Source organism: Mandrillus leucophaeus, unplaced genomic scaffold (assembly GCF_000951045.1).
Source record: "Mandrillus leucophaeus isolate KB7577 unplaced genomic scaffold, Mleu.le_1.0 Scaffold588, whole genome shotgun sequence".
NCBI lineage: Eukaryota > Metazoa > Chordata > Mammalia > Primates > Cercopithecidae > Mandrillus > Mandrillus leucophaeus.
The window spans coordinates 1633425-1655160 of NW_012106341.1; the positions used below are offsets into that span (position 1 = coordinate 1633425).

The window sequence follows — 21736 nt, forward strand, 5'->3', positions numbered from 1 at the left end:
TGGGCCTGCCTGGCCTAAACCCAGTGGTTAAAAATCAACTCATAACTTAGAAACTGATGTTATTCATAGATTCCAGATATTATATAGAAGAACGCTGTGAAACTCCCTGCCCTGTTCTGTTACTCTCTGACCACCAGTGCATGCAGCCCCTGTCACGTACCCTCTGCTTGCTCAAATCAATCATGATGCTTTCATGTGAAATCTTAAGTGTTACGAGCCCTTAAAAGGGACAGAAATTGTGCACTCGGGGAGCTCAGATTTTAAGGCAGTAGCTTGCCGATGCTCCCAGCTGAATAAAGCCTTTCCTTCTACAACTTGGTGTCTAAGAGGTTTTGTCTGTGGCTCGTCCTACTACAAAACCTGCAGAATTGTTGAGGAGGAACCGGATGTTCATATGATACCAATGTAGCAACATACAGATTACTTCCTACTGGCAAGAAGACAAACATAACTGCATGTGGGGGAACTGAGCTGTCATTACACCAATGCAGGGCAATGCAAAGACACTTATCATCATCTACAATGCTTTCTTACCAAAGGTGCTGAACCCCAGTCCATCACATCTAGATTCAACTTCCACATCACAGGAAACACAAGAGATAGAACAACATGTTGAGCAATACTACAGGGAAGAAACCAGAGAATCCAAAAGTTGGGGGTTTTCTGTAAGATGCCTGGTCTTATCTCTTTAAGTCAGTGTTGCCAAAAAAGGGATTGTTCTAGATTAAACAACACTTAAGAAATAGATAGCCAGATGCAACATATGGTCCTAGATTTGAACAAACCTGCTGATGTGTCCGACTTTTTAAAAATCTGTACATTGACTAAGTTCCACATGAGATAAAAAATGTAGTGATTGGAAACTCATGAACTGAAAATAGGTAGATTAAAAATAAATATGAAGCAGACCAAGATGATGGAATAGAAGCCTACACTGCTTGTTGCCCTGCACCAATCCCAGAACACCAAATTTTCGCACACTATTTGCACACAGCAAAGCACTATCACGAGAACCAAAAATCAGGTGAGCAATCATAGTACCTGGTTTTAACTTCATATCCCTGAAAAAGGATTTGGGGAGGGCAGAAGAGACCGTTCTGAATCTCCGATGCCCTCTCCCATCCCCCACCCCTCCCCCATCCCCCAGCAGTAGATATGCAGCACGGAGAAAGAATCTGTGCAAGTTGCTGGGAGAGTGCAGTGACTGGGGGACTTTACATTGAACTCACTGCTGCCCTGTCATTGAGTAGGAAATAAAGCTGTTCTGAGCTCAGACAGTGCCCATGCAAGGAGGGAGCACTGAAACCAGCCCTAGCCAGAAGAGAATCACCATCTCAGCAGCTAGAACTTGAGTTTCTTGGCAAGCCTTTCTACCATGGGCTGAAATGCTCTGGGGTCCTAGGTAAACTCAAAACGCAGTCTAGGAGACAAGGACAGAAACTCCTAGACAACTCCTAGTGGTAGTCTGGGCTTACAGTCCATGGACTAGGGTGGCATGTGACCGAGGGAGACACCTGCTCGGATGAGTAAGGGAATAGTAAATCTGGCACCGTCCCTCCCCCAACCCTGGGCTGCGCAGCTTGCAGCAACAAAAGTGACCACTTCTTTCTGCTTAAGAAGAGAAGAGTGAATAGTCAAGAGGACTTTGTTTTGCATCTTGGTTACCAGGTCAGCCACAGTAAGATAGGGAACTGGGCAGTCATGAGGCCCCCATTCCAGGCTTAGATGACATTTCTACACCCATCCTGGGCCAAAAGGGAACTGACTTACTTGAAGGGAAGGACTCAATCCTGGCAGGATTCATCCCCTGCTAACTAAAGACCCCTTGGGCCCTAAATAACCAACAGTGTTACCCAGGGAGTACGCTGCAGGGCTTGGGCTCTGAGATGTCCTGGCTTCAGGTGTGACCCAGCACATTCCCAGCTGTGATGACTACAGTGAAATATTCCTTCTGTTTGAGAGAAGCAGAGGGAAAAGCAAAGGGAACTTAGCCTTGTACCTTAGGCACCAGATCAGCCACAGTGGGGTAGAGCACCAAGTAGGCCCTTGGGGTCCCCCAGTACAGGCCTAGGCTCTTGGATAGCATTTTTGGACCTGCCCTGGATGAGAGGGGAGCAGGGTAAGTCCCAGGTCTGGCAGCATTCACCACAAGCTCAGACAGATAATTCAAAAAAGCTGTTTTGAGGAAACTCCAAGAAATTCAAGATAATATAGAGAAGGAATTCAGAGTTCTATGAGATAAATTCAACAAAGAGATTGAAATAGTTAAAAAGAATCAAGCAGAAATTCTAGAGTTGAAAAATGCAACTGACATGCTGACAAATGCATCAGAGTCTCTTAACAGCAGAATTGATAAAGCAGAAGAAAGAACTGGGAAGCTTGAAGACAGGCTATTTGAAAATACAGAGTCAGAAGAGACAAAAGAAAAAAGAATAGAAAACAATGATGCACTTCTACAATATCTAGAAAATAGCCTCGAAAGTGCAAATCTAAGAGTTATTGGCCTTAAAGAGGAGGTAGAGAAAGAGACAGTGCTAGAAAGTTTCTTTGAAAGGATAATAACAGAGAACTTCCTAAACCTAGAGAAAGATATCAACATTCAAGTACAAGAAGGTTACAGACCACCAAGCAGATTTATCCCAAAGAAGACTACCTCAAAGCATTTAATAATCAAACTCCCAAAGGTCAAGGATGAAGAAAGGACCCTAAAAGCAGCAAGAGAAAAGAAACAACATACAATGGAGCTCCAATACATCTGGTAGCAGATTATTCCATGGAAATCTTACAGGCAAAGAGTGTGTGGCATGACACATTTAAAGTGCTAAAGGGGAAAGAAAAACAAACAAACAAACAAACAAAACAAAGCCTTTACCCTAAAATAGTACATCCAGGGGAAAAATATACTTCAGGCATGAAGGAGAACTAAAGACCTTCTCAGACTAACAAAAGCTGAGGGATTTCATCAACACCAGACTTGTCCTACAGGAAATGCTAAAGGGAGCTCTTCAATCCGAAAGTAAAAGATGCTAATGAGGAAGAAGAAATCATCTGAAGGTACAAAACTCACTGGTAATAGTAAACACACAGAAAAACACAGAATAGTATAACACTGTAATTGTGGTGTGTAAAATATTCTTAAGTAGAAAGACTAAATCACGAACCAATCAAAAAAAACAAAACTGGAGGAATCACATTACATTACTTTGAATTCTTCTACAGAGCTATAGTAACCAAAACAGCATGGTACTGACATAAAAACAGACACAAAGACCAATGGAACAGAACAGAGAACCCAGAAACAATCCACAAACCTCCAGTGAACTCATTTTCGAAAAAGGTGCCAAGAACATACATTGGGGAAAAGAGTCTCTTCAATAAATGGTGCTGGGAAAACTGGATAACCATATGCAGAAGAATGAAATTTGCTCCTATCTCTCACTATATACAAAAATCAAATCAAAATAGATTAAAAATTAAATCTAAGACCTAAAACTATGAAACTACTGTAAGAAAACATCAGAGAAACTCTCTAGGACAGTGGTCTGGGCAAAAATTTCTTGAGCATCCCCACGAGCAGAGGCAACAAAGGCAAAAATGGATACATGGGATCACATCAAGTCAAAAAGCTTCCACACAGCAAAGGAAATAATCAACAAAGTGAAGAGACAACCCACATAATGGGAGAAAATATTTGCAAACTACCCATTTGGTGAGGGATTAATAACAAAATATATAAAGACCTCAAACAACTCTCTAGAGAAAAACCTAATAATCCAATTGAGAAACGGACAAAATATTTGAATAGACATTTCTCAAAAGGAGATACACAAATGGCAAACATGCATATAAAAAGGTGCTCAACATCACTGATAATCAGAGAAATGCAAATCAAAATTACAATGAGATAACATCTCACCCCAGGTAAAATGGCTTTTATCCAAAAGTCAGGCAATAACAAATGCCGGTGAGGATGTGGAGAAAAGGGAATCCTCATACACTGTTGATGGGAATGTCAATTAGTACAACCACTATGGAGAACAGTTTGTGGAGGTTCCTCAAACAACTATAAAGAGAGCTACCAAGTGATCTGGCAATCCCCCTGCTGGATATATATTGAAAAGAAAGGAAATCAGTACATCAAAGAGACATCTGCACTTGCATGTTTGTTGTGTAGCACTGTTCACAGTAGCTAAGACTTGGAAGCAACCTAAGTGTCCATCAGCAGATGAATGGATAAACAAAATGTGGTACATGGATACAATGGAGTACTATTCAGCCATAAAAAAGAATGAGATCCTGTCATTTGCAACAACACGAACGGAACTGGAGGTCATTATGTTAAGTGAAATAAGCCAGGCACCAAAAGACAAACATTGCATGTTCTCACTTTTTTTGTGGGATCTAAAAACCAAAACAATTGAACTTATGGAGATGGAGAGGAGGGAATGGTTACCAGAGGCTGGGAAGGGTAGTGGGAGGTGATAGGGAGGTGGGGATGGTTAATGGGTACAAAAAAGACAGAAAGAGTAAGACCTAGTATTTGATAGAACAGGGTGACTATAGTTAATAATAATTTAATTGTACATTTAAAAATAACTAAAAAGTGTTTGTAATACAAGGGATAAATGCTTGAGGAGATGGATACCCAATTTTTCATGATGTGATTATTATGTATTGCATGCTTATACCAAAATATCTCATATACCCATAAATATATACATCTACTATGTAGCCACAAAAATTAAAAATGAGAAAAATTGTATGGTATATTATATAACATCATTTGGGTGTAAATATCCACACAGAATATCTGGATGATATACACTAAGGAGCTAATAGTTAACATCACCTGGGTAATGAGACTATGGTACTTTCTTTTATTTTGGTTTATCTGTATACTGATTTTAATGCTGTAATAATAAAGGTGATTTTTTTTTGAGACAGAGTCTTGCTCTGTCACCCAGGCTGGAGTGCAGTGGTGCGATCTCGGCTCACTGCAAGCTCCATGTCTCAGGTTCACGCCACTCTCCTGCCTCAGCCTCCCGAGTAGCTGGGACTACAGGCACCCGCCACCAGGCCTGGCTAATTTTTTGTATTTTCAGTAGAGACAGGGTTTCACCATGTTAGCCAAGATGGTCTCGATCTCCTGACCTCATGATCTACCCGCCTTGGCCTCCTAAAGTGCTGGGATTACAGGCTTGAGTCACTGCGCCTGGCCACAAAGGTGATTTTAAATTAAAATTTTGAGGAAACAATTGTAACAGATATATAGCTGGTACAGCTTAGATGATTCTGATTATACATTAGAAAACTTACATTAACTTTATTCTTTTGAATTTGTTTGAATATTTTCAAGTAGGAGTTTAAGCACCGAGTCCCTTTAGTATTCTAGACTATTCTGTGTGACTCACAATTTTTTTTACCTTTTTTTTTTGAGACAAAGTTTTGCTCTTGTCACCCAGGCTGGAGTGCAATGGTGCGATCTCAGCTCACTGCCACCTCTGCCTCCCGGGTTCAAGCAATTCCCCTGCCTCAGCCTCCAGAGTAGCTGGGATTACAGGCATGCACCACCATGCCCAGTTAATTTTGTATTTTTAGTAGAGATGGGGTTTCTCCATGTTGAGGCTGGTCTCGAACTCCTGACCGTGTCATCAGGTGATCCGCCCGCCTCAGCCTCCCAAAGTGCTGGGATTACAGGCGTGAGCCACCGCGCCTGGCTACAGTTTTCATAATAATATTTAGGAAAGACCTCTCTAACAAGTTTAGAGAAACAGAATCAGAATATGACAAGATGTTCTTACTAATACACCTGCCCAGTAACAGAAACACCAATATAAACACAATAAATAGCCTCTATAATTCTTTTAATATTACAACTCCAAATGGTTTCTTTTACTACCGCAAAGTAATTCATGTAGACGGAAGAATGCCTAAAACATACATATATGGTTTAAAGAATAATTATAAAGTGAATACTTCAAATGCTTTTTTCAGAAAAAGTGCTTAGGCAAAGTAATGTTCTGGAACTCTAGAACACTGACCCCCTCCCCTCAGTCTCATCCCTGGCAAGTCAAAGCACGAGGGCAGCACTCTACATTCACCCTATCTAGTCCATAGTGTTGGAAACATCCTCTGATCTCTCATCTCTATCCTGATTTGTGTTTCCTGTGTCTAACCACCACTTCCTAGTGTGACTAAGTCTCATGCCAAACCCAGCCCAGACACTCTGTCCTGCTATTTCCAGGCCTCCTCCCCAGGATTTGGAGCCTGCCCTGGTCTAGTTTGATCCATCTGTTCACAGAAATTCTGCCACTGTAAATAAATCTCTTATTAACTCTCCTCCCCCTAACTGCCTGCCATCTCTGGAGCACTTCTGCAGCCTCTTGAATTCCTGCTTGATATCCCATGTAGCTCAACTGGTTGCCATGGGATGGACCCCTTCTGTGAGTGAAGGTGTGATGCTATGCTGTATCCTTAGCGGGTATTATGAGTAGAAGACTTGGCTGCTTTTCCATGGGCCAGGAAAAAGTGATGTGGTCAGGTCAGTTCCACCAGCCTTGGTTCTCACTTCTCCCCCAGGCTGGAGGGGCCAAGACCTCAGCATCTGAGTCTGAGTTATGACATCTTGATAGCTTCTTACAGCTAAACTCTATCACCCTTGCTCAAGTATAAAATATAATAAATATGAACAATAGTCTGGACATAAAAGTTATTTCAAGAGCTTTCAGCAAAAACACTGGGGTGTGTGTAAGAGAGATGGCGGTAGCGGGAGAGAATCCCGCCCATCGATTCAGTAAAGCGAAACATGTAACCACTCTTTGGTCTCTATGAACACTTTCATATATTTACCAGGGGTTCAAAGCTGATTTTTTTATCCAGTAGGATTACACTAGATATGAGGTTAGGTTTTAATCTATTTCTGAAAAACTTAAGCTAATACACAGAAAATATTATAGCATATCTTTCATTGTTCCTTGAGGTTTTCGGCATGCACCCTTAATATATCATACAAACACTGGACATTTTTAAGGCAATCCAAGCAACTACCCTTTATAAGTGCTTACTGTGTGATAGGCACTACTCTGCACTGTGTGTATACTCTCTTCTCATAACAATCCTTGAGGCAAGATATTGTAACCTAAGGAGCTTATGTGATTTGCCCAATGTCACAATATTAGAAAGTATCAGAGTCAGAATTTGAACCAAAATTTGTATTCACAACTACTATATAACATTGCCTCCCTCTACTGTTGTTTTAGCCAAGTTTTGAATTCAAGTAATGAATTCAAAGTTTACTGATTTATAGATAAAATACTGCATGGTAGGTATCGCTAAGAAAGACCAAAAAACGGTTAGCTTTTCAAAAGAAAGGTATCTTTGTGGGGGACACCCTGAGAGAGGGTTCAGAGTGGTATATGGAGCTGAAATAATTTCAAATGCAGTAAGCTCACAAATCTTACAATGAAATGGCTAGTTTATGTCTTCAAACCATGCAGGGAGCAAAAGGGATCATACAACCTGGATAAGGTAGGGAGGAAGGGCAGGTGGGAGCAGATGGGGCATAACATAGGGGCTTAGGAACACAACAAATGAGCTAGAAATCATTCATTCTTTCATTCAATGAGAGGGGATAGGAAAGAAATGTGTTCAAGAGCAGTGAAGAATACAAATAAGGTTCTAGCAGGTAGCCTTGTAAGGCAGAAATAGCTGTCACATAGAGTTTAAGCCAAAAGGTTATCCAGTTCCCTAATACTAGAAGCAGCCAGGGAGTCAGTAAATTCCCCAGGTGGGAAAAGGGTCTACTGTGAGTGAGATTCTGAACTAGAGTATGGACTGGAGAAAAAAGTCTTCCCGTTAGGTGAAAGGCTAAGAGTCAAGATGTCATAGAAATGAGGCTGGAAAAGTATGGTTTGGCACTGCCTGTGCTTTAACTGGAAATACTAAGTGCGACAGAATAGTGGCTGGATGCTTGAATGCCTAAAAACGTGAGCAATACAGGCTCAACAGCACCAAACTGCAGATGTGAGATTCTTGTGCTGCGTGTAATTGAGAGATGGCTTTGTTACCATGGTAAAATCCAGCTATACCCCTAACCTGGATGGGGTGGTTAAATATGGATCATTTGCATTCTGAGGAATACTTGTAAAACAACAGTTTAGGCTTTCACATAGAGAATATTTTTTCTACCAAACCCAGTGAAGACATGGAGCATGGCAACGTGGATATGAGAGTAAGACGACAGTGTCCTCTCTACTAGAGAACTCGTTTTCTTGTGGAAGACACAAGCACATTTAAAGTGTTACCAGCGTTATGGCAGATGTATGCTGGCAGATGGATGAGGGAAGAATTAATGAAGTCATTTTTTTTTTTTTTTTCCAGGGGAAACAAGGCAATGTGACCACGGCTTCTTGAAGCTGCTACTGGACTGGGGAAACAAAACGATGTCACTGTAATAGTGAAGGATAGTTCTCTGCATTTGCTATGTTGGAATCTGTGCAAGTTATCTTAGAATGGCATGGAGATAATTTACAAATTAGAGAGGAGAGAGATAAGAACCATCTTTGCTTTACTATACTTGGAGTCTGAAATCAGATCTGGCCAGAGAGATGTGCTCCCTCAGACTCTTACAGAATTATTAAAACGCAGGCTTTGCAGCAGCAGCAGTAGTCTCATCTTCTTTGAGGTTATGTAGTTTGGCTCACAGTTTATTTCTTTTTCCAGAATAAAAATCACTTGGTACAGCAATGAATACTGCATTATGTTCTAGGCTAGTTTTTGACTACTGTCTTAAATATGTGAAAGAGAATGTCAGTGGTCAGTCCTGGACAGTGTTCCAGAAGTATAGTATTTGAGTTATGCAAGACATATGATTGAGAGATCCATATCTACAATTTACTAATTTAAAAACTGGCACAGGAGTTCATGGAATTAGTCAAATTAAGGGATCTGTAACTTGTGAAAAGTAGGTAATTACATCTTAAAAATACAGTACGGTAGACAATCCAGTTGAAACTCTGTTATTGCCAGTTGATAAAAACCAGATTTAAATAGTTTTTGGAGGAAAATACCTTTCTTTTAGGAACTTTTTCAAAATGACTAGTCATCCTTTATGTCATTATTAAACATTTGTTAAATTCCTAATATTTGTCAGCCTTTCAGTTTGGCATTAAGAATATAACAAGGAAATGAACACAGTCTCTGTCCTTGAGGGCACTGCATGTCTGATCTCCGCATTTATCTGTTAATACTGATTACAACACTGCGATAAAGACCACTAGGGACCAGTTCTGCTGGGGAAGGGAAGGAAGACCTTATCAAAAAGGATGGTCTTTGATCTGAGGTCAAAGGACTATTTGACTTCAGTTGTAAAGAAAAAAGGGTAGTCAAGCAGGCAAGGGAGGAAAAATCAAGGGAGGGAAGAAACAATACACTTAAAGGCACTGGGGAATAAAAACACATATGAAACTACGGGGACACGACCATTCAATGCAATGTGGGATCTTGGAATGAATCCTGGAACAGAAAAAATGACATTCGTGGGAAAACTTATTGTGAAATCCAAATAAATTCTGTGTTAACAGTATTGTGCCCAGATTAACTTAGTTTTGATAAATATGCCATAGCTTATATAAGAGGTTAACATAAGGAGAAGTTGGATGAAGGTTATATGGGAATTTCCTGTACTATTTTTGCAACTCTTCTATACATTTAAAATATCTTTAAAATAACCACTAAAAAAAGTACAGGCATATTGAAGCAACTATATATAGTTAAGTATGGCTGGAATAGGGAATTTTTCAATACATAAAAGCCTTGGGATTACCCCCAAATCTCTTAAATAAGAAAAACCTCAGGTAGTTCTAATACTCACCTCTGGCTTAGATTCCTTGCATGGAAGTATTATTGAGGAGGTGGAACTGACCAGTCATGCAACCAACTATTTAGACATGGTGGGTAAGTGTGACAAGAGAAGCCTGTGACAAGGTTTGTCTTCATGGCAGGAGTGGATGGAGACAAGACAAAATGCTCAGTTTTGAACATGCTGAGTGTGTGGTGTCTTTGGGAAGACCGATTGAAGATGTTCAGTAGGCTGGTAAAAGTTTTGCACTAGAAAAACATATCTGGCAGTTAACAGCATAGCTTACCTGCCCAAAGGGATGAGATGGATCTAGAGAGTATAAGACACACATGGCAGCCAAGGGCTAAACCCCTGGCAACATCAACATTTAAGGTATCCATAAAGGGAAATGAGTCCTCAAAGAGGGGGAAGGATGAAACTCAGGAGCACATTGTCAGGCCAAGGAGTGTGGGATTTTAAAGAAGCATTATTAATTGTGCTCTATGCTATAGGGCAGTCAAGTATGGAAAGGTTTTTTAAACATCTAGTAGCTTTAGCCCCTGGCTGGGCACTAGTGACCTAAAGGGGAAAAACTTCAGTTAAGCAATGAGGACATGATGAAGCAGAGGCAGTGAGGGAAGAGACTTTTCACGCAGGCTGCATGTCATCACGGGAGGGAAGAAGGAACATGGTGGCTATTTAAAATAAATTATTTAAAAAAAATAAGGCTTGAGCATGTTTATAATCTGTATGAATACTGCTGGAAGAGATGCAGGAGGAAGAGACAGGACATTGGGAGGGGCAGGGTCTCACAAGAGTCAGGAGGGAGGGAGATCCTGAAGGAAGTAGGTGGAAGAACTAGTCTTGAAGTGAAGGAATTCTGCCCCATCCCCCGAGACCGGAAGCCGGAAGGAAAGGAAGGATGCAGATAAGTTTGCAGGTGGCAAGGAGAGAGCACAAGAAGTTAAGGAAGTTCCTGTCTAATGGCATCTGTTTTCTCTGTTAAGTAGCTGGGAAGTAGTGGGGTAGGGAGAATGGTAAGCTCTTGTAAATAGCTCTTGTGAGGACTAGTTTGCCTGCAATGTTGATGGACCCACATCTATACCCAGGCAGATGCTAACCTATAGCAACTGTATAATTTCTTCCAGCAATGCCCCAATCTGTCAGCATTGCCCTCTCCTATCCCCAGCCTTAATTTCTTCTAGGGCTGGGGATAGGAGAGGGCAATGCTTCCAGATTGATCTAGGACTATTTTTTATTTCCTATGCAGGCACAGTAAAACTAAGCATTAACAGATACCTTAGATAACAATGGGAAGAAAATCAAGTGGTCTACTGGAGGAGAAAAAGACTGAAAAGTAGGTATAGTTAGAAAATCAGAAGGTTGAAAGGCTGTGGTCATAATACTGGGAGTTTATGACTTTTGATATGAAGTGGTTCTGGATGATTTCATCTACCCATCCACCCATCTACCCATCTACCTAATCAATGGGAGATTCTGATGGGTAGAGAGGCAGTAAGGCCTATGGTGTGGCCATAGTGAAGTAGAAGGCAAATGGAGGTGGCTAGAGTTGAAGTGGCCAAGAAAACAAGAGGACATGAAATTGGACAGTCAACCAGAAGGAGAAGACTCTGAACTAGGAACTAGGCTGATTGTGGGAAACTAATCAGCGACTTACCACACCACCCCATCCTCCCCACTCTTCCTCATTGGCCCTCAAAATACAAGTTGGTGGAAGATAGTAACCAGGACACATGGAAAATTTAGCCCTATATGGGATGAACCTTATAAAGGCTAGGGAAGCTCTTCACAAGAGGGTGGAGAAAGAGTATCTCTGGAAAGCGTTAGGGTATTTAGAGACAGCTGACCACCAGACACTAGACACCCAGCTTAAGAAGAGGGGCTTTCTACTCCAGCAGCTATACAGGAAGCCCTCTCAGCAGAGGAAAGTCAGGTCTCACTTAAGGAAGAACATTTTGGGAGGGTTGAAGATGTAGCAGTATGAACTGGTTAGCATTGAAGGGGCTTTCTGCAGGTCGCTTAAATACCCCTAAGTGCTACGACCAAGGCTACCTATTAAGATAGCTTAGCCTTTTCTCCCCACTGTTCAGCTTGATATGTTTTCATACTAAACTTACCAGGTTATTTATTTTCAAACGTTGTAGGTGTTTTTTAATTTCTCTCACAGTGTGTAATGAATGAAATAATCAGTCAAGTGATCAATTCTTCTACAGCCAAGCCTGGGAAGGACAGATATATTTCTAGCTTGTCTAAGATTTACTGATTATGGTTACAGGGTGTCTTTTAGAAGAGTTGGTGAGGAATGTGCAATCTGGGCAGCAGGCTAGACTGCAATCCCATCAGTCTATCTAAATTTTCAGATTCCCCTCATCTTTTCATTTTACTTATGAATGCAAGCATACTATAGGGAAAGGCTACACTGAAGTTTGAGATAAGCAGAGAACAGTAGCTTCTACCTGGATTTGAGAAGTCCATCTCAAAGGTGGTGGTCAGTGAAGTGTATTTGTGGGACTACTATGGACCAAGTTAGGGACTAGGATATAGCATAAGAACCTGAAAACTTGCAGAGAAAAATGTGGGCCGCAAAGGGTTTATGGACAAATTTTTAGGTAACAAAGGTGAAATAAGTTACTCCACAATAGACTTTTACTGTCTATGTAATCATATTAAATTAATCCCTCTCCAACCAGGAAACAGCATCACCTTCTATTTGGCTGACTTTGTACCTGGCTCTTTTCCTTCTCGAATGCCTTGGATTAGGAAGCCAATAAACCCCACTACAGGAAGCAGATTCTCTACTAAGCAAAACTCTAGCTTGGTTGAGTCCGGCCACTTCAGTCATGGTGGTACTTGACAATCAACAGTGATGAATTTACAAAACCGCAACTTCTCCAAGGCAGACGGTATTATTACTATTTTCTTACTGGACCAGAGGGTGTTTCAGAATGTACTTCCCGTGACTAAAACTGCTCCACTAGAGTGAGTCAGAATGAATGGGGACTTGAGCACATAGTTACTTGTCTTCCTAGGCCCCTCTTTTTGGATTCTCACATCAATCTCCTTAAGAGATTTGACTTTTGGAAAACAAATTTGCGTCCACTCATTCTTTTTTATTTTTTGCTTCATTCTCTTTTCTAAACTTTTTGCTTAATTCTTTTTGCCTAACTTGTTTTCCAGCAGGTAGCTGAAACAAGCTTAGCCAAATACATTCCTACAAAGTTAAGGAAGACAATAATTCTAACAGAATGAAATACCAAAACTTAAGATTAAATACGGTTATTAGCAAACTAGCGATTCCAAAGAGAACTTTTAGACTTATCTGTCAGCCATTTGGAGATATAACTGATGCTTTGAGAGTTATAAAGGGGCCTCTGGAAGGACAAAATCTCTAATGACGACTAAGTTATTTTACTTATCCTCTTAGAGTTATGACATGCAGATTTGTATAGATTTCAGAGTTTATTGCCATTGGAAACCACTCCAAATATGGTCTTTACTTACATAAAAGTCCAGAATTAAATAGTATAAAACAAGACTAAGTTTAAATTTCTGTCTCTTCCTATTTTTGTTTGGTCAAAATAAAAAAAAAAAACATTATTAATATTATAAAATAACACTTCTCCACTAACAAAAACTTTAAGCAATGTGAAAATAAAGAGTCATTATTAATACTTAAGGATATCATTCCAAGCATCTCTGTATGCACATATATACATAAGAACCTATAGTTAAACAATTTTATAAAAATGGTATTATACTAAATATATGCATGTATAAAGTATTAACAATAAGTACTTTTCCATGCATATAAAATTATCCTGTAAACATTATTTCCACATATATAGTATTTCATTCACTGCATGGATATAACTAAATTTAATCAGATCTATTTTACTGGCAATTTAAATTACTTCCATGTTTTCCATATTTTAAGCAATCTGCAATGATCATCCTTGAATCATCTTTGCTCACCTTTTATTATCTTCTCCCAAAAAATACCAAGATGTGTGGGACGGCTGAGTCGAAGGATATACACATTTAAAATTTATCTATGTATTGCCACACTGCCCTCCAGAAACACAATACTATTCACATTTCTTCTGTAAATGCATGAGACTATTTTCCCTTAACCTTGCTCTCCAATTCGGGGCTTTAAAAATCTCTGCCAGTCTGACAGGCAAAAAGGTTTCGAATTTTTTAACTTAAACAGATTTCTTTACTTATTCATGCTTTTATTTTATAGATTTGCATTTATTACTTTTAAATAGCCTGTTTGTAGCATTTATCAGCTTTTCCTTTTCCTACTGATATGTGATAACTCTTGGTCAATTAGGAATGCTAACCCTTTACAAGGGTTACCTATGGGGTTATAAAAACCCTTTACAAGCTACGTTGCAACTATATTTCAGTTTGAAATGTGTTTTCAGCCTAGATTATGATTGTTTTATCAATAAATATCTTAAATTTTATGTAGCCAAATTTACTTGATTTTTAAATTTGATTTCTAACATTTGAGACATCCTTAGAAAGGCCCTTCTCACCTGTAGATTACAAAAATGCTCACCCATATTTTTAAGGCTCATACAGATTGATTGATTGATTGATTTGACACTGAGTTTTACCCTTGTTGCCCAGGCTGGAGTGCAATGGCATTATCTTGGCTCACTGCAACCTCCACCTCCTGGGTTCAAGCGATTCTCCTGCCTTAGCCTCCCAACTAGCTGGGATTACAGGCGCCCACCACCATGCCAGGATAACTTTTTTGATTTTTAGTAGAGACGGGGTTTCACCGTGTTGGCCAGGCTGGTCTCGAATTCCTGACTTCAGGAGGTCCACCAGCCTTGGCCTCCCAAAGTGCTGGGATTACAGGCATGAGCCGCTGTGCCCGGCTCAGTTTTATTTCTTACATTCAATCTGGAATGTGTTTTCGCAATAAGAGGAAGGTAGGAATCCAGTTCTTCCCTGCTTCCCCTAATACCCATTTTATTTATCTCAACACCACTTATTAAATGGGCTATATTTTTAGCTCATAATTTGAAACACGTTTCTCTCTCCACGTTTCTTTTTAAATACTGAATTCAAGGCGGCACAGTGACCGGCAGACTGTGTGCCTTCCTCTCGTGGCAGAAGAAGGATTATGTATTATGCCGGTAATACGGTTTCATAATCATAAATTACAAGTGGCCGTAAGCTGAAACTGAACTTGTTGGCTCAGTAGTATGAGAAAGAAAAATAAAAGTTGTTATACTTGGCAAGTATTTCATAACTCTGTAAATAAGAAATACTAAATAACCCTATTCATAAGAAAACTCAGCTACTTGGGGTTTTTTCTGTGGAGCGAATGCTTCCTGATGGATCCATACAATGTAGGTCTGCCCCAAATTAGACAGCCTACACATACCACACTGAGTTTCTCTTGTGGTTGAGGACACGTTTTTCATGCTCAAATAAATTCCCCTTTATGCATTAGGATTCTTAGTACCAAGTCAATTTTTGTGGAAGAGCTTCAACTGAGTCAAAGTCCTATTTTTGAGAAAAGTTTTGGCCCTGACTACAGGCACCTGGACGGCCTCTGTCTAGGAATTAATACCTGTTTGACTCCTAAATGTTCACGTGGAGAAACGAGCTCTGCTACCTGTCCTCTGGCATTTTAGGCATATGCACGTCTCTAGTCAGCAACTGAGAATCTTGGTATGGTTCATGCTCATGAAGAGAAGTCAACCAGGACTTGATTGGAAACCTAGCACTGACAAAGACACACCCGCAGACCCATAGGTGAGAGGGTCCAAATGGGATACGCTATGTAGAAGTGATTCATTCTTTTGCATATCATTAGGAAATGGGGAGCCCAGTCTTAATTATCTTAGCCTTACCTTTTCTGAGCTAAGATTTAATGTTACAAAGACATTTATATGAAGTACCATTTACATTTTTGAAAATCGAAGCTCAAGACATTGCCTGTTATATTATATATCTTAGCGGGGAGCCTCAGACCTACAGCTGAGATAAATAGATCATCCCTGCAGTCTAGTATATGTAGTTCCTCTGTTTGGTTTTCTGGTTACTACGCTTTAAGATATTTTTGTTTCTTTCTATTTTAACACTGTTAGCTTGTTAGCTCTTTTAGATTACATTATGAAGAGGGAATTTAAAGGCCAGAAACAGAAGGATTTGGCTGTCTTGTTTGCCACTATTTTCCCAGCACCTAGAACAGTACCTGGCTGTAGTCTGTGGTCAATAAACATGTTGAACAAATAACAGAAAATGAATGATTAAAGAAATAGACACTGAAATATACATTCTATAAAAATAGAAAATACCAGGTGTGGGCTGGGCGCGGTGGCTCACGCCTGTAATCCCAGCACTTTGGGAGGCTGAGGCAGGCCCATCACAAGGTCAGGAGATTGAGACCATCCTGGCTAATGTGGTGAAACCCCGTCTTTACTAAAAATGCAAAAATTAGCCAGGTGTGGTGGCGGGCACCTGTTGTCCCAGCTACTCGGGAGGCTGAGGCAGGAGAATGGTGTGAACCTGGGAGGCGGAGCTTGCGGTGAGCTGAGATCTTGCCACTGCACTCTAGCCTGGGTGACAGAACAAGACTCCATCTCAAAAAAAAAAAAAAAACAGAAAGAAAGAAAATACCAGGTGTGTTATATATTGCCTCTCATTTGACTAGCAATCCAAAGAAAATTTTTGCTTATAATCTCCTATTCATTCAATAATCTTCACTGAACATCTATCACAGGCCAGAATCCCTCTACATAGCTGTTGTTCTCAAGGGGCTCATAAATCTAACGGGGTAAGCTGAGGGATCAACAGATAGTTCTGGAACAGTGTGTGAGAACAATGGTAAGAGATGTGTGCAGATAGCAGGGAGCTCAGGGAAGGGCAACTGGCCAGCTGAGAATATGAGATGGGCCAGGAAGCAGGCGATAGTTCCTGAGGGAGGTTGTGGCCCAGATGAGTCTCCGGGAATGAGCAGAAGATACTCAGAGGGAGAGGCAGGGGAAGGCTGACTCCAGGAGCCACAAGGGCAGGGAAGAGCAGAAAGAGCCAGTAGCAGAGGGTGAAGAACTAGAAAGTGCTGGATGTGGCTGCAGCATCAAGAGGCCGGTAAGGAGTGAGGCAGTAGGGAGGTAGAAGGTTGGCATGCCCTGAGATGCCTGGGATTTATTCTCTCAGCAAGAAGCTTTTGAATGGGTCTTAAGCTGGGAAGTGACATGTCTGGATCTGCTCCTTAGATGAGTGACCCTAATGTCTAGGCTAGAGGAAGACAAGACCCAGCCCAGCAGGACCAGTTACCATAGGTGAGAGTTGATAAGGGCCTGGCTATTACACAGTTACAGAAATGGAGAAATGCAAAGGAGGAATATTTTGGAGAAAATTGCCTATGCACTTAAAAATACATTTTTTACCCTACAGTTCATTATTACTAGTATTCTCAGATAATTACAAGAGGTTCCTCCTTTGCAAGTTTTCTTTTTGTTGCCTACTACAATACACTTTGTTCCAAATGTTTTTTATGACAATTCTTGATTTACAAGAACTGCTAAAGTTGTCATGATGAAATACAGCCACTTCTCTGCCTGCTTAGTAACAACAGCAGACAAAATAGTAATGCTGACCTTGCTAAATTTACTTCTGGGGATATACAGACCTAGATAAGAAAGCGCGTACTGTAGTATTTAAAAAGTTATTTGTAAGGTTTACTTAACCCTACCACAGCAATGGAAAGAACTTTAAGAACAATACACAGATTTACCTAAATATCCACCCCTAAATTAGGATGAAAAAATAAATCATCTCTAAAATATGTTCTAGAATATGACAGAATATAGAAACAATACTTTCAAAAAGATATTCTCCCTGAGAGCAATCTTACAAGAGTATTCTTTTCAGTCATTTTTTTTGTTCTCTTTTCAAAATGATAAGATAGTGAGGTGCTATTTCAGCACTATTTTTTACTGCCCATCGCCACCATCTGACTGATGTTACCTTATGCACGATGAGCTCATGAGTGCCATCTGGAAGAGTCCTACCATCTTCTTGCATCAGAGGGACAAAAGAAAACCCAAACAACTTCTTCTCTCCTTTCTCCTTTGCTGTAAAAAACAAAATTACTGGCTTATTTAAGTGTATCTATGTTCAGGTACATAGTTTGTCAAGCAGCATAATCATCGAGAAATATAACCCATACACAACAGTTCCCACTACACAATGGAGCACAGCTTTTCTGATAGGCCATCTCTATAAAGCAGTCACCCTCTAATCCCCTCTTCCTGCCCCCTTATCTGCAACTTACATTTCTTGCCTAATTTTCTTTATGGGAGTCACTATCTGAAATTGTTTTTTAAAAATTTGTGGATTGCCTGTTTCTTCTTTTTACCCCTAGGTCCCATTGTGGGCAGGGGTCTTATCTGTTTTATGTTATTGTTTCAAAGAGTGCTGGGAACATAGTAGGTGCTCAATAAATACATGTTAAATGAATGAACAAGTGAATGAATGAAAGTGAAATGCTTTGTTTTGATTACTAACCATCGAAAGGGAATCTCTAAGCTCTACCCCCGTCCATGACATAACTTCTTTCCCTATATCCACACATGTAAGGAAAGTAAGTCCTGTTGCAGTTACCTCCTTGGAATAAGTTAGGCATGTTGAAAGCCAATATGAATATTAAACCTATAGTTTAATAAGGGCTCACTACTGTGGAAATCGGAAATGAGGCGATGAGGTTTTCAGATGCCTAATTAAGAAATACAATAGCTACAAAAGGCAAGGATCATTAGCAATTATTTACAGATAGGGAAATTGAGGTCATAGATGTTACGTAACTTGTTGTAGATCCCTTAAGTACCATTCCAGCCATTCCAGTTCTTTCCACCAAGATTTTTTTTTTCCCCCTCCAAAAATGAAGAAAGCATTAAAAGAACCTTGTTTGGTTAACTTGACTCTCCCATTGTACTTAGATGGCCAGAGAGTTCTCCAGGGCCAGCAGCCTGTTAAGGGCTGAATTGTCACTCTTTCACGAGTAGAACATTATACTTGAACAGAAAAGTTCAACTTTCGGATGCAGTGAGATCTGAGCTGGAGGTGTTAGGTATGGTGATCCTGAAGTTTGGACAAGATGTTTAGCAACACAGCATTTAATTGCTCCAGGCATTTAAACACAGGGAAGCAGAGCCTAACGCAGAAAACGGTAATGTTGTCTGGCTGGTGCTGGTCCCTAATATGAGGACACTCTGAAAATGTGATTATAGCAAAGGACTTTCTTTTAAAATCATTAATTTCAACCCCACAGAGAAACTGGAAAAAGAATTCATGTTTTTTAAAAAGCCAAGCAAAAATCACACCAAAGATCTCTGGGAAGAGATATCCACAGCAATGACAGTACAGGAACTTGAATCCATAGGTTCATTAAGAACAACTGACATCTTGACGACATTGAGTCTTCCTGTGCACAACCATAGCTCTTGTATCCTTTATAGCAAAACTTCTCAAAAGATTCGTCTATACCCATTACTCCCCTCCTTTCCCCTCCATCTCATTCTTTAACTCACGTTTATCACCACAGATTCACTAAAACAACTTGTCAGGTTCAACGAGTTCCATGATGCCAAATCAAATTATTTCTCCTCATCTTATTTGATCTACCACTGGCACCAGACACATGTGATCAATCCTCTCTTGAAAAATTGCCTTCATTTAGCTCCTGGATTCTATTCTTCCTGGACTGGCCTTCAACCTACTAGATAGTCCTTCTTATTGTCATTTATAATGCCTCCTTCTCATTCTCCCAGCTCTAAATATGGCGAGTACCCCAGAGACCCATCCTTGGACTCCCCTTTGCTCTCTAAACTTACTACCTGGGAACTCCAATCAGTCTTGGACTTTAGAAATCATCAAAATTAGTGATGTGCTGGAGCTGGATCATACTGGTCCATAAGAGCTGAAAGTGCACATTTCTCCCCAGTTCTACATTCAGTGATGTCATGTTGGAAGCTTGAAACTGGCCATGGTGGGAGTATCTACACCATGGAAATCAGCAAATGCTAGAGTTCAGGGATCCTCCCCAACCTCCAGTGCTGGCTCAGTAGACCAACCACTGAACAATATGTTCTCATTCCCAAGTTTCCAACCTGGAGGTCACTCAACTGCCCACTTGACATCTTGAGTGTCTAATAGACATCTCTGATTTAACATGTCTAAAATGCAATGTTTGATTTTTGTTCCCCAAACAGGTTCTTCCTGTTGTCTTCCCCACTTAATTAAATGACCATTAATTCTCAGGCCGACATCTTTGGGTCACTCTGGACTTTTCTCCTTCTTTCCTATCCGATCTGTTAATATTCTGTAAAAAAGAATTGAACCACTACCCTTGTAATGCAGAACACTTTAAATCTCTTACTTGGAAGACTAAAAAAAGCTTCCCAAATGGTCTTTCTGTTCCCAACCTTACTACCTATAATCTATTATCCCATAAAGTAGCCAGACTTATCTTCGCTCCAAATCCTCTAGTGGTTCTTCTCAATTCAAATAAAATGCACAGTCCCCATCATGAAATAAAAGACTATACAAGATCTGGTGCCACTGCTACCTTCCTGGTCCCCTCACTATTCGTTGAAAATGCCAAGCATGTTTCAAGCTCAAGCCTTTTGTACTGACTGTCCTCTCTGCCTGGAATCTTCTTTCCCCAGAAAGAATAGTCTCAATGGCTCAGGCCTTCACTTCTTTTAGTTTGTTGCCAACACATGTCCTTATAAGAGAAGTCTTTCCTGACAGCCCTATGTAAAACAGCAACACAGTACCATCACTTCCTACTCCCTAACTGCAGTTTAAGTCTTCACTGCACTTCATCACTTGCTGTCTGATGTATTATGTACTTAGTTTCTCAGCTATTATCTGTCTTTCCTCTCTGGAATGAAAGCTCTGTGAGAGGGGCTATTTTCTTGTGCTCACTGATGTGTCTCCAGTACCCAGTAAAACGCTTGGCATATAGTGGGAGTTCAATAACTATTTGTTTCATGAAAAACTGATGTTTCTGAATAAAGATATGAACACGCAGATAAATATTTGGAAGCCCACTTTATAAAACGATTGCATTGGTTATTCATAGTTTGCGGTATTATCAAGATTTTTTCCTTCTTTACATTTGGCTGTTTCTTCTGACTTTTAATTAGGAAAATTAAAAGAAAAAAAAACCTATGAGTAATTTTTCAAGTACAGGGATAAGAAGGTAGAGATCTAATAGATTTTACTGAAAATAGCCTTTATTGTACTTTCCAAGTTCTGAATTAGAATAATTATCTCCAAATGCTCTTTCTCTCTTTCCCCACTATTTCACCGTTATTTTCTCTTTTTCTTACCTTAAAGCTCAAACCCCATATTAGGCCCCAGGGAGAATTTATAACAAAGATTGATGGAAGAAATAGTACGGCACCATTGTAAGTCCTTTATGTTTTCCTACTTCAAGTCCTTTACAGGAAACTCTTCTTGGAATTTGGAAGAATTTTAAGACCCTGCTAGCTCTCTTCCTGCATTCAGAAACATTCACACAAGCATAATTTATGAAGCTCCTTGAGTCAATTCTGAAATATGCCATAATTCCAGCAACAGATAAAATCCTTCTTCTCTGCCCGAACATTGGGTAAATTACAACAGCACTGAGGTGAAGTCACCACAAATCTTTTGGCAAAGTCCCTATTCCTTCCAGACTGGAAAGGAGCCTGCTGCTTCTTCAAAAATGTGATTCTCCTGTATCTCTCATTTGTTGTACTGCTCCCAAAGCTAGATTCGCCAGAACCTTCTCTGGTCACAAGGTACACTGGCAGTGCTAAGATACCCTCAGGGACACAGGGAATATCAGAAGATTCCTGGACT

General features: G+C 40.1%; 1 protein-coding gene across 2 annotated transcripts in view; it reads right to left on the minus strand.

Moving 5' to 3' along the window:
• The window catches only part of DOCK4 (dedicator of cytokinesis 4), a 491532-nt gene that overhangs the window by 156361 nt on the left and 313435 nt on the right, over positions 1-21736 (minus strand). For both annotated transcript variants that reach the window (XM_011999203.1, XM_011999202.1), the window contains exon 16: positions 17855-17961. In XM_011999203.1, the coding sequence (XP_011854593.1) occupies positions 17855-17961 (107 nt within the window). The remainder of the gene's footprint in view (positions 1-17854; positions 17962-21736) is intronic.